This window comes from Trematomus bernacchii, unplaced genomic scaffold (genome assembly GCF_902827165.1).
Source record: "Trematomus bernacchii unplaced genomic scaffold, fTreBer1.1, whole genome shotgun sequence".
In the NCBI taxonomy this organism is placed as follows: Eukaryota; Metazoa; Chordata; class Actinopteri; order Perciformes; family Nototheniidae; genus Trematomus; species Trematomus bernacchii.
Genome location: NW_022987409.1, coordinates 2,675,061 through 2,687,539, shown reverse-complemented (window position 1 = coordinate 2,687,539; position 12,479 = coordinate 2,675,061). Strand labels below are relative to the sequence as shown.

Below are 12,479 nucleotides of genomic sequence, written 5' to 3'. Positions count from 1 at the left end.
AGAATTGAAGGGTGCTTCCTCAGTGATGTTGTTGGCACAATGCTTATCATCTTTCTGTCAAACTTAAAGGAATACTCTTCCCACAAAATGACATTTCTACCTTATGTTGCCTAGTATCATTGAGGAAAACTCTTGCATGTCTCCTAGGTGAATCAACAATCCAAACATGGAAAGCCAATTGAAGTAATTGTTTATCCAAGGCTGACTGATTTTTTATATACAATCATGGGACATAGTGCCTGCCCTACCGTAGACAAACACATCTGACTCAGATGGTACAGATAGTGATGGCACGACCTTCCTGCTTTTGGTAAATCTATGGCACTCGTCCTTCCAGCTCCCTTTCCTTCCTTCCTTCCCTTCCCTTCCCTTGCCTCCTCTCTCAGCCCAATATCTGGCATGAGAACAAACAGCAGCAGGCACGCACATCCTTTATCCGGGTCCACGATGTTTGTGTTCCATTGCATAAGTGATTGCAGAGGTTCCACTCCACAACGCAATAAAACCTAATTAGACCTTCACTCTAACAGACTTCTGTCCCCAGCTGAGTCCAGTAGAGCATGAGCTACATTTTGAATTAAGTGCATTACACTAACAGTCCGTATGGCTCAGTGATTTGTAATGAATATAACAAGTGTCACAAAATAACATATGACAAACCTCCTCTGCTCTACTCTCTGGAAAGCAGCTCCCGCCTTTACCAGAGAAGGTCGTTAATGAACAAATATGGGATCCGAAGGTTGGATTCAAGATTCCCTACGATCCCTACAGAGAGATCAGCATGGTCACCTGTAAAACCAAGGTCAATGGTCGTGACTTTAAGTCAATATACTTCCCTAAAAGAATAAGTGAGTCTGTTGTATTGCTAAATGAAAGAAAATACAGATTTCTCTTTATTTCTGTTTCTTGAGGATTTATTCTTATATTTGCCTCGTTTTTGCAGCTCGTGTTCTTCAAAATGTGAAGATCACCCCAGAGCGTGTCAAAGTCTTGGTTGGAGACACCCTCATTCTCAACTGTACTGGCAAGACCACTCATAATGGAAGAATCAAATTCACGTGGGATTTCCCAAAGAGTAAAGTAAGTTCAGGATTTACCTTTGACACATTCCTATTGTATGTAAAAGGAACCCTCGCAGGTTGTAGCAGTAACGTTTATGATACCTTCTTCATCTTCAGGAAAATAGACATGACACACAATTCACCATGGACATGTCTACCAAGGTGTATGTGATGAGCAAGTCTTTATCCTTGCCAAACATTACCATGGAGGATAAAGGAGTGTACCGCTGCAGGGCTGAGCTCAACCCTACGATTTATATGAACGTCACCGCTAAAGTCATCGTCATTGGTAAGTATGCTTTAAATGGATTTGAAGACTTCCAGAAAAGTTTCACAATTTACACATTCAATGATTGTCACTGTGTTGATTCTAAAACAATACCCAAATATTTCTGCTTTTGGATCGCTTCCAATGTCTTTCCTTAATGTTTTGTTCCAGAGCATCCATACCTCAATATCTCCTATAGACATGAGCGGCACAGTACGATAAGGGTCAAAGATGGCAGGAAGAGGCTTGTGTTTGATCCCAAGGTCCAAGCTCTGCCACCGCCAGACATGGTAGCATGGTAAGTAATGGTTTGCAGTCAGAATAAAAACTGCTGCTTGTGTATTGAATCCATGTGTTGATTTAGTATGCGGTGGCCCACCCTGAATGATAGCGTCACAAGGTTTCCATGGTCATGAAAAACCAGGATAAGTCATAGATTTTCAAATCTTTAAAAATGACTTGTAAAATAATTAAATCTTTGAAATCCGTGATGGTTGTAATGACATTAATTGGGACGGTTATGTTCTGTAGATAACCTTCAACATTTCGTAACATAACTTTAATTGTATTTCTATCGTTTTATATAATGAGGTGTATATAATCATTAAGAATACAATAATTGTACATTGCTTTGATTTCCCCTCATGCTTGAAAGTCAGTGCCTGACTCAGATAAAAAAACGTATAGTACTATTAAAGATTAAACACGATTGCTGTTTAATAACCATACACTAATTAACATTCAAATGAAAGTTAAGGTTCTGAATGGTGATGGTGTTTTTATTATGGGTCATGGAGAAGGCTCATGACTCCCTTTCCATTCCCTTTTTTTCAGTGATGATTATTCTTCCATGGTTGAATTAAAACTTTCCATGCATTCAATTCTTAGGTTTAAGGATGGGGTCCCTATCAACAGGAGTTCCACCTGTTACAAGATGTCTGGTTTCACCTTGATCATCGTTAATGTGCAGCAGCAGAATGCCGGGGTCTTCACCGTCACTCTGGGCAACCAAGCGAGGGGCTTGTCCAGGAATCTGAGCTTCACACTGATAGTGGAGGGTAAGCTGTTGCTATAAACTTGATAATGACGGCTGATCCTAAAGGAAATGAAGCAGTGCCTCTCTGCGCCGGCTGCTTTCAGTGCAGTTCACTGGACGGCAGGTAGCAGCTCTAGTATGAGAGGAATTTGGGGGCTTGTTGATTCCAGAGCTGGATTGACGTAGCAGGGGCAGCTGTTGTTGATTATTGGGGCTCTTTTGAAGGGGCTTGGCGCAGTGTGTAAATGGCCCGGGCTCTACTCTGCACTCAAACTCCAGCCGCTCCAGACCCCCCTTAGTCCCCAGCATTTATTTGCATCCTCACCATGTGTATATACAGTGCAGCTCATATCAACACGATGTTCCATGCTGTATGTGTACAGCTTGAGGAAAACAAAGACTGAGCATGTCATTCTGTGTTTTGATGATTTTGTAAAGACTAATGATAACTGTTAACACTGGAGGTTATAAATGTTTTAACATGTTAGGTGGAGGTCTGCTTGATAGAGAGTGTGTACATTTCTTCAAGCTTACCATGGGGGGGCGGAGCTATTTTTATTGCATTCTTTAAACATTTTTTAGGAATCCCGATAGCGTGCCAACAAGTGTAAAAATCAGCCCCCTCTGGCTTGTTTAACTTTATTTATGGCCCTTGACTGTCCCGCTCAACAAGACTTTAATTTATTGGAACAACAAAAAATGAAACGCACAGAAACAAACAAAGTGAAGAGAGAGTCATGGTATCTATTATGGAAATACTTAGAACTTGTTCATTGTGTGTGTGTGTGTGTGTGTGTGTGTGTGTGTGTGTGTGTGTGTGTGTGTGTGTGTGTGTGTGTGTGTGTGTGTGTGTGTGTGTGTGTATGTGTGTGTGTGTGTGTGTGTGTGTGTGTGCGTGCGTGTGTGTGTTTTTAGTTTTGTAAGTTGTCAAAGTGTGTAGTCAGCAGTGATGGAGGAAGTATTCACATCCATCACTTAACTAAAAGTGTTTACATCACACAGTATGTAAGTGTAATCAGGAAAATGTATTGAAGTAATACGTTCTCAATGGAAAAAAATACCTAACCCTAAGTAAATAAAGCTGTAAGATACATTTTAAGGAGTAACAGTACAAAGGTTCCCTATGAAATGTGTTGGAATAGTACCCCAAAATTGTCCTAAAGTAAAATACTGGATTAAATGTATTTAGTAACATTCGTCCACTGGTAGTCTGAGTATCCTCCTGAGGTGGCACAAGGATCTTTGTCTGTTTGTTGAAGGTGCGTTCACTGACCTGGGCATGGGCCACAGGGAGGTCGTTCTTTGACCTTCAGCCCTGGGCTATCCAATCATCCTGCCATTCTTCTCCTACACAGCATCTAAAGGACAACTGGTGTCAATGGCAACTTTTTCATGGCTATCCATCATGACTGTCGGCCCCCATTATAAAGACATTATGAGATTCCACAGTGGCATGGGATAGAAGGGTTGATCTAACTTGTTGTTACCTTAACTTTCTCTCTCTATCTCATGAATTGTTGTGTGTCTGTGTACTTATTTGTGTTTATGTGTACTCCTCTCTTACAGTGAAGCCAATTATTTCCGAGGCCGAGCTTGCCACTGTGGACGTGCAGCCGTACATGATCGGCAGACAGCACCAGTTAACCTGCACTGCTTACGGGGTGCCGCTGCCAAACATCACATGGTTTTGGCAACCGTGTCAACTAAACACCACGCTTATAAAGTGAGTCACCTTCTCGCTTTGTTCCAAGCTTTGAAGTGTTTAAACTAGATTTTCTGTTAACTTCCTCCAATCTTGAAAAATGTATAGCATATCAAAAGGGAAGTCTTCCTGTTTTGAAGCGCACATTTCATCAGTTATGAATGCCAAACATAATCTGATTCAAAATCAATTGCATGCTTCCTTCTAATTTAAAGCAGTCCTAACAGAATATATATGCATTTAAATAAAAAGGATAAATTGGCATGCAGAGGAATCGGATGTGTTTGACGTTTATGTACAGGTCACAGTGTCTCTGGATGTGAGACTTTGAAAGCATTGTGACTTTAAAGTGGCAGTGCAGTAAGGAATGTATCTTTGTCAACAAATCTCTTATACCGTTTGTAGGTTCTTTATCTGTTATTTGTCAATCTAGTATATATAGTATAAATACGGAGTCATGTTAAGCACAGCATTTGCACAAATTGCAAAGCTGTGTTGGAGGAAATAAACGTAGGTACATTTACGCTACTGGAGTTGTATTCACAAACGCACAGGCTAACAGCATAACAGACTTAACAGAAAGTTATCGAAGCGTCCAGAGCCACCGGCCCAGCCCGGGGAACCCACTCTGAACAGATCTGCATTGACTGGATTGTTTCTGGCCCGGAAAATGACACATTAATCAAAGAAACGCAGCCCTCGAGAGCTGCCCTCTGGTTTGTGGTCAGTGGTTCTGTAGGTTGAAGGGGAAACTCGGGGGAGATGAATGAATCTCAGGTCCCAGAGCTGTTTCACAGCTCAACAGAACTGAGTGTATGAGTGACTGCACGAATACCGGCCTGGTAGTGAACCCACAAACAAGAAGAACATTCCCTGAGATCCGGGCTCGTTGATGACACAGGAGACCTGCGAGGCGTAAGATCAAGAAAACAATGGGCCATTACCCTTGGGTTATCAGGCCTCAACACCATTAACAAAAACAACACTTTGAACCGCTGCACAAGAAAAATACGAAGTCACGTTACACACCCGATGGTGTTAAGCCACCAGTGCCTCCATTATTTTATCTATCAAATTATCCCCAAACCCACTTGAATTTGCCAGATTACTGATTAACTAGAATGTCACTCGAGAGCACAGACCACTGCCAAGTTCAATAGTGCATTCATTTGCTACAAATAACATTTTATGTTTTTCATTTCTCAGAACGTTCAAAACAATCCTTTGATAGCTGTTTCCAAATGGTTATTCCAACTTGAGGGGACTCTATGTGAATTATCCCAGCGAACCCCTTTTACTGATTACTCCGACATCGCATGAATGCAGCACAAATGCCCTGTCTCTCAAAGTGAAACATAATTCCTCTATCCACCCTGTAATTCATATCTGCTCCAAAATGTAATAGGTTCTTCCTTAGCCCATACTACACCCTTCCACCAATTTATTGAAAATCTGGCCAGTCGTTTTTCCGTAATCCTGCCAACACACAGACAAACCAAACCGCAAACATAACCTCGTTGGTGAAGATAACAATAGCAGAGCGTTAGTTGGGTCAAAGCTACTCTTTCTGCAGGCCTAAAGATAATCAGGACTGGCACTAGGAACAGTGGCAGGCAGCTAATGAGACAAAGGAACAGCTATCGCCTGGTGGGAGGCCAATTGTGCAAAATGTTTGTTTTATACAGCCCTGACCCTGTAAAGTACCTGTCACTGTAAATCCAGCGTGTAGCCCTTCAAGATCATATCTCATCTAAATCTTTGGGAGTTTGGAGAAGAGGGAAAACTCGTAGTGTGGGCAGGGTTAAGAGATGAAGGAAGCTTCCTATTTTGGATTTGGAATGGGGCTGATAGTGTAGAGTAGAAACATGGGGGTGTCTTTATCACCAGGTTGAGGAGCTGTGCCTTGTTGACCGCCAAGGTCTTAGGATCAACCTTATCTCCTCTGGCCAGAATGTGTGGGGGGGGGGTTTCCTGTACGAGTTGACGCATAGAACAGCCCTTCCTGTCGCTGTTGCTGTTTCCTCCTCTGCTTCTCCTCTCATCAGGATGATTGTTCCCCACCACGGGCGGTGAGGGGTTTGGGGGTGGGGGTCAAATCAATGCTTTCTGTTGGTTTTATAACCCAGACATGCTGGTCTAGACCTGGACTCTTCTCATATGTGTCTCAGTGGTGTTTTAAAACACATCAGCCTTTCAGAGTGGCTGCTTTTTCAAAAGGACAGCAAGTTGTATGTTTATTGGTTGATCCAAACAGCATTACACTAAGGTTCCCAATTCAGAAAATCTGTTGTTTTTATTCTGTTGTATTGCTAAGGTCCAACACATGTGCATCTGTCTCTACACATACTGACAGCGTGACTACATGATCTCATTAAATACTTTATGTTCCTCAGATCCCCGGTCCACATTGATGACAGGGGGAATTACTCCCACAACTGGATTAAGAGCATAAACGTCAAGCGTGAACTGGTAAAAGGAAAAATCAAGGTATGTGGTTTAACTTTATCTGTAGTGTTTCCACTTCTTTTGAACAACTGTTGCACTTGTAGCATACTTTGTTTACTGTTAAATGTTGTTGATCAATTGTAATGACCAACTTCACAGTACGATTTGTGGATCATAAATATGCCTTACATTTTGAGAATATTTAATAGTTCATTTTCCCGCTATTGGCAGTAATTCTTTGCATCTCTTGCCTGCTTTCTTTTGCCCACATTAGTTTGAACTTTGACCAAACCTCATTAAAAAGCCCTTAGCACTCTCTTACGAAGAAATCCAACTTGTTTTTCAGTGCTGTTCTCAATAAAGCTGGAATTATTATTAGAATAAGCAACCAGGAAAATAAAGGGTTCACACTTGATGTGCTGCATCAGGAGAGGAAGATGCCATAATGATAAATACTCATCAGATTGCATCTAACAACTTGGTTAACTGCACTAGTATTTACAAAGGCCTTCCTATAACGAGCCAGATCTCTACCAGACTGGTCCTGTCATTTGAAATGTTGCACCCATAACTAAGAGACACAGTTCATTTCCCTCTACTGGAGGGAAACACATCCTCGTTTTCAGTTTCTTTAGATGAATAAGGCCTGTAAATGAAGCAGCTGCAGATTCAACCTGGGTCCTGCCAAAGAAACATCTTTTATTCTGACATCAGTTAATCTTTTGGCTGTCGAGACTCATGAAGCTAAGCCTTATAAACAGTAGAAAAGCTATATGGCTTAAGCCATGCGTGTGCCAAGAGCTGAGTACAGACTTTTATAGATTCTACCCTACACCATTACCTACGAACATGACACTGTGCTTTTGTTAGTGAGCATATACTACTGTTATTTTACACCATGTAATTTGAGAGGCAACATTTGGAAACAATACATTTAAGCAGATAGAATAGTTTTTCACACATTAATTTAAGCATATCTGATTGTTTTACACTGCAAAATATTGTTTTCCGCGACATCAACACTTAAGTATCAATAAGGGATCTATTAGTAAGCCAGCTTTCCTTCGAAAACATCTTACACATGTTGCCATGCAAACCAAAACATGCCGCTCAATGTGGAAACTATATACGTTGCTGCAAATGTCCTGTGGGAGCCTGTTACTAAAACTGTTCACCACGAACATAATTAAGAGCAGGCCTACGCTGCCTTTGCGAGGGTTTGTCTATAGGATTAGGTCAAAGACACCCATTACAGCAAGCTGGGTCAAATTAGGGCACAGGTTCAACGGCATAAAGGTTTTCAGATGGAGAAAAGATAAGTGATAATTTTCAATTCTTAAATACTAGAGCATTTTGGAAAGTATTCAGAAACATGAGCACATAAATGATGTCCTGTCGATAAAGGTGTATACAGTATTAATCTTTCTAAATCTAAATCTTTGTATTGTATATTTTTTTCCAGTGCATGAGGAGACGTTTTTTTGTCAAACACCATCAGATATTCACTTGTGTTTCTGATTCTTAACTAGGTCATGTGTTACTCTCTGCTCTCTGAATAAGCTCTGAATGAAATTCACAATCATGTCAATTATTCGCTTATCAAGTAATCGGAAATCTGGCCATTTTCACAGGACATCATTTCAAATTTGTCTTTGACATAAATAGGGAGGCACCGTTTATTTACAAGTACTTGTGGCCAAACGCTGCTTCTTTATGAGGGTTAGCACTATGGGTCAATGATAACAAGCAGCAGTTTAAAAGAAGAGGGATTTGTTGGAAGTGAATTCCTCTCTGTCACCCCACATAAATCGTGTTGGCCCGTGAATAAGAACGTATTCAGGGCCGGGCCTCTGAGCGCCTCCCCAGAAGACCGAGTATAGAGGGAGACTGGCCCGGGTCACAGTATAAGGAAAACACTGGGGGAACGTGGGCACAGAGGTCACGGTGCGTATGGTCAGGTGACCTCTAGGGACTGCGCACAATTGTTTAAATGACTGTTTTTGAGCTTGGGTTACATCATGGTGAGTAATAGCCGTAACATAATACCATAAGACCACTCCATCATTGTTTTGACAAGTGTCAGAGCCGCATGAAATGGACAATATGGTATAACCTTTTATTTTTTTTACTGCCTGGATGTTTGTATGGTGAGAATTTAAGCTGAAATTGTTTCATGGCTGCAGCTGTGAGTCTTGAGAGTCAGCACAATAGCTCCTGCAAGCCCAGGAAGTGTAGGCCAGTGAACACCCAGACAATACACCCACATCATTCACTGTCTTTGATGTAGCCGACTCGCCCCGAAAAAACAGATGTCACTGTGAACACTAAACAGAGCCCCACACAGTCTGGCCCTCAACCAAGTTTCACTTATTAATTTGTCTATTTAAGACATTAAAATATTGTAGTAGTGCAATGACAGAATTGAGTGTGGCATTAGAAGTGCTTTCCAGGAAATGAACATAAAGCCCAGGCACTAGATCTATAACCCAGGTCTGAAGGAGACTCAGTGGGGTTTGAACTCCAGATGTATCCTTTCATTAATGTGAAGCACTGGAGAGTATAAAGCAGGCTCCGGACCTATCACCCGCCTGCTCACAGCCACTCACTTCTCTGATGGGGATTGAGATCTGTAACGATATGTTTCACTATTAGAGAAATACTTCACCCCCAAAAAGTATCATTTTATATTTATATGATTTAGCCCATGTTACTTTGAATTTGTGAAGGCTTCACGCGAACGAAGAACATGGACTTTTCCTTACGGGGGAAGAGTTTAACAACAGCAGAACTATATCAAAACATCCATTAACACTTTTCAATATGTCCCGTTGTTAACAGATGCCCAATCTTTCATTATGCATTTGCATGTCCGTATGCATTTTACATTTTTTATTCATGCTATCAACTGGTTTTAAACAATGAATTACTCGGTGAAAGAATAATCCCGTCAAAAACATAAAATGCCCATTTTCCCATCGTCCATTAACATTGAAAATCAAGTGGAAAAATGTGGCTTGTATTTCTGGTTTGGTTTGATCACCATTCTTCTTTTTAAGGGGTTCATTGTCTTTTTGCAATTTAGTATTAGTATCTTTACATCTTTAAGGTCAGAATACTCATTCTGCCACTCCCCACCACTGTAAGTGATTCATATTCACACATGTTGTCGTTTATCTCAACATGTATTATCTGCTTCAGTCAGCAGAACATCAGTAACATTTCCCCTTCCTATCATTAATTAGATTGTGAGTACCCTGGTGATCGGAAACGCCAGCATGTCAGGAAAATACTCCTGCGTGGCCAGGAATGAAGAGGGCCATAGCTCAGTGACGATCCCTTTCTACGTTGATGGTAAGTGGGTCACTAGAATCTGAAACAATAACAATAACATCTTAACTGCTCAGCTCAAGGTGCACAGAGAGATTGTTTTTCCTATCTGCACTATACTGGGAACTGGATTCCTTCAATTGATCTACACATGAAGAATGCGCTGTAATGAATTTGCAAGATCATGGAAGGAATGTGAAGATTGTATTGTGCAATAAAGAAACCGGAGGGGGGCATTAATTGAAACCATCTTCCACTGTAGCTGAGCGGCTTCAGGGCGGAAGAGAGGCGAACATGTCCTGAGCCATATGGACGCTATAATGGCACGCGTTTAAAAACAGCTATGAATAACTGCATTCCTACTCCGGAGCCAGCAGGTCATTCCTCTCTCTCTCTGTGAGCCTTCTGCTTTGAGAATTCACTTTTGTCTGTGCATTTGAGGATTTCCAAATGTTCCCCAAATGAATATCCATTGAAACAGATATGTAATATGAGTGGAGATAATGTTCACAAGCACAGTTCACTTTGCAACAATGTGAGTCCCCTAAAAGCTAAGTGAATCATATCTCTTGGAGAGTGAAGGATTGCTTTTGGAAAGGGGTAGACGTAGGTAACCCCTAATGGAGGGTGCCAGAAGGGAGCCTCTCAGAGTGGGAGAGTTTCTAAGAGGAATCCGGCTCTCTTCCAGAGGTGAGGAAGAAAGAGAAAGATGGAATGCTGCTTTAAAAAAAGGACAACACAATTGTAATAACAGCTGTCTTCTCTTACTGAACACACAATGCTTTCCAGCAATCTGAATAAACAAGCACAGTCTGGTTCCCCTGAGGCCCAGACTCAGCTTCTCTCCAATCGGACGAATGCAGCAGCGCCATCAGCAATGCTGTCCAACGGCAACGTGCTTCCAATTAGCAATGATGAAACAGGAAATAACTGAAAACTTGACATTCCTGGCATTGCAAGAGCAGCTTTGTGTCCAGAACTAATGTCCAACAGAGGATCCCGGGCCAGCAGGAGTCGTGTCTCTGTCCATCTTTGTAGAATAAATCATAATATCCACATAAATCAGATCATGTTGTGCCTTATTTCTGTCAAACTAGATAACCCTGAGGAAATTGCCATTGAACCTCGGGCAGTCGTCGAGGGGGACGACGTCAATCTGACCTGTCGGGCAACACGTTACCTCTACACAGACCTGCAGTGGTTGGATTCCAGAAATGAAACGATCACTACCAACGTGTCCAGTATTCAGATCGGCAACTACTCCATCTCTCTTTCTCTCCGTCTGCACAATGTGTCCCAAATCAGCACTGCAGGCTACAGGTGCCAAGCATACAAGCTCTACAAGGGGGTTCAACTCAGGGACGCTGCACTGACTGTGGATGGTGAGTTTAAAAAGATGTTTATGAGAAGCTGATTACTAAATAGTCAGCTGATGAACGTAGAAACTATTCGTCATGCTGTAGAAATGTCATCATGTGATAATTGGTCCTGTTACTCTAAGTTTCCATAAACAGGAACGCAGAAATCTATTTGCAACACACAGTAGGAGTAATTCTTATTATTTTTGTTTCGTTATGTTTAGTGAGAAAGCGCCCCTGGCTGAGTCAAAATCTGACTAATCAGGATGTGAACAGTAGCAGCACCCTGATGCTGCCGTGCCTTGCGATGGGAGTTCCTCGTCCGTACATCTTGTGGTACAAAAATGACCTTCTCGTGGAAAAAGGCCCAGGTAACATGAGGAAACTATTCTATGTGTCATTCCCTTTGAATGTTGCTTCACATGTTTATAATTATAGTTTCCCAATGTGTCAAAGTCTAGGACGGTGTTTCTTAATAAAATCTTCTTTAGTAGGCATATTATGCTCAAGGAACAAATACAGAAAATGCATTGTTCACAGTGAAGAGGATGCCCCTTCTTTATTGATTTTCCTGTCTATGCATAGTGAAGACATTTGTGCACTTAGGCTTGCCTCTACTCTGAGAAATAAGCATGCTAAATCCTTTCATATAATATCATAACCTGAGCTCTCACAGAAATGATTAGTTTTGGCTAAAACATGCTGAATAAAATATCTAAAACAACCTTGGTGTTTGTTTTCAGTCACAATTTTTACAAGCTCAAGTGGCTGAAGATATAACATTTAATTTGCTTTTGCACCTGCAAACTAAAGTGTTAAATACCACACCAATTAAAGAGTTTTTCTGTTGCAGGAATCACTCTGGGAGACGATGGGACTCTGACCATCGAGAGGGTGAAGAAAGATGACGAGGGTCGCTACGAGTGTGTGGCCATCAATGACGAGGGGTCTGCCAAAACAAGTGCTGTTGTTACTGTGTTCGGTAAGTCATTCAGACAGCTTGAGTTAATAAATACCTAACCATTAACAAAAACAACACTCACCAACAACTTCTGCATTAACAATAATGGTCTCCCTGTTTGAAGTGGTGTGCTGCAGTCAGTCTTTCTAGAGATAACATACACTCATCATCTATCTAAAAAGTGGAGTCGTTGCATATTATGCAATCAAGTTGTCTCAGAGTTCCTCCTGGTCTGATGATTTCTTCTCAGAACAACAAATATCTCCGGTCTGACTTCAGTGTGAAGAGTTTCCCCTGACAGAAAACGTGTGGCTGCCAGGA

The 12,479-nt window shown here is 41.5% G+C and overlaps 1 protein-coding gene across 1 annotated transcript in view; it reads left to right on the top strand.

Moving 5' to 3' along the window:
• The window catches only part of kdrl (kinase insert domain receptor like), a 47,673-nt gene that overhangs the window by 10,203 nt on the left and 24,991 nt on the right, over positions 1–12,479 (top strand). The window contains exons 5-15 of the mRNA XM_034137739.1: positions 689–848; positions 944–1,080; positions 1,179–1,350; positions 1,501–1,627; positions 2,218–2,387; positions 3,932–4,088; positions 6,461–6,554; positions 9,755–9,863; positions 10,937–11,221; positions 11,422–11,568; positions 12,051–12,179. Of these exons, the coding sequence (XP_033993630.1) occupies positions 689–848; positions 944–1,080; positions 1,179–1,350; positions 1,501–1,627; positions 2,218–2,387; positions 3,932–4,088; positions 6,461–6,554; positions 9,755–9,863; positions 10,937–11,221; positions 11,422–11,568; positions 12,051–12,179 (1,687 nt within the window). The remainder of the gene's footprint in view (positions 1–688; positions 849–943; positions 1,081–1,178; positions 1,351–1,500; positions 1,628–2,217; positions 2,388–3,931; positions 4,089–6,460; positions 6,555–9,754; positions 9,864–10,936; positions 11,222–11,421; positions 11,569–12,050; positions 12,180–12,479) is intronic.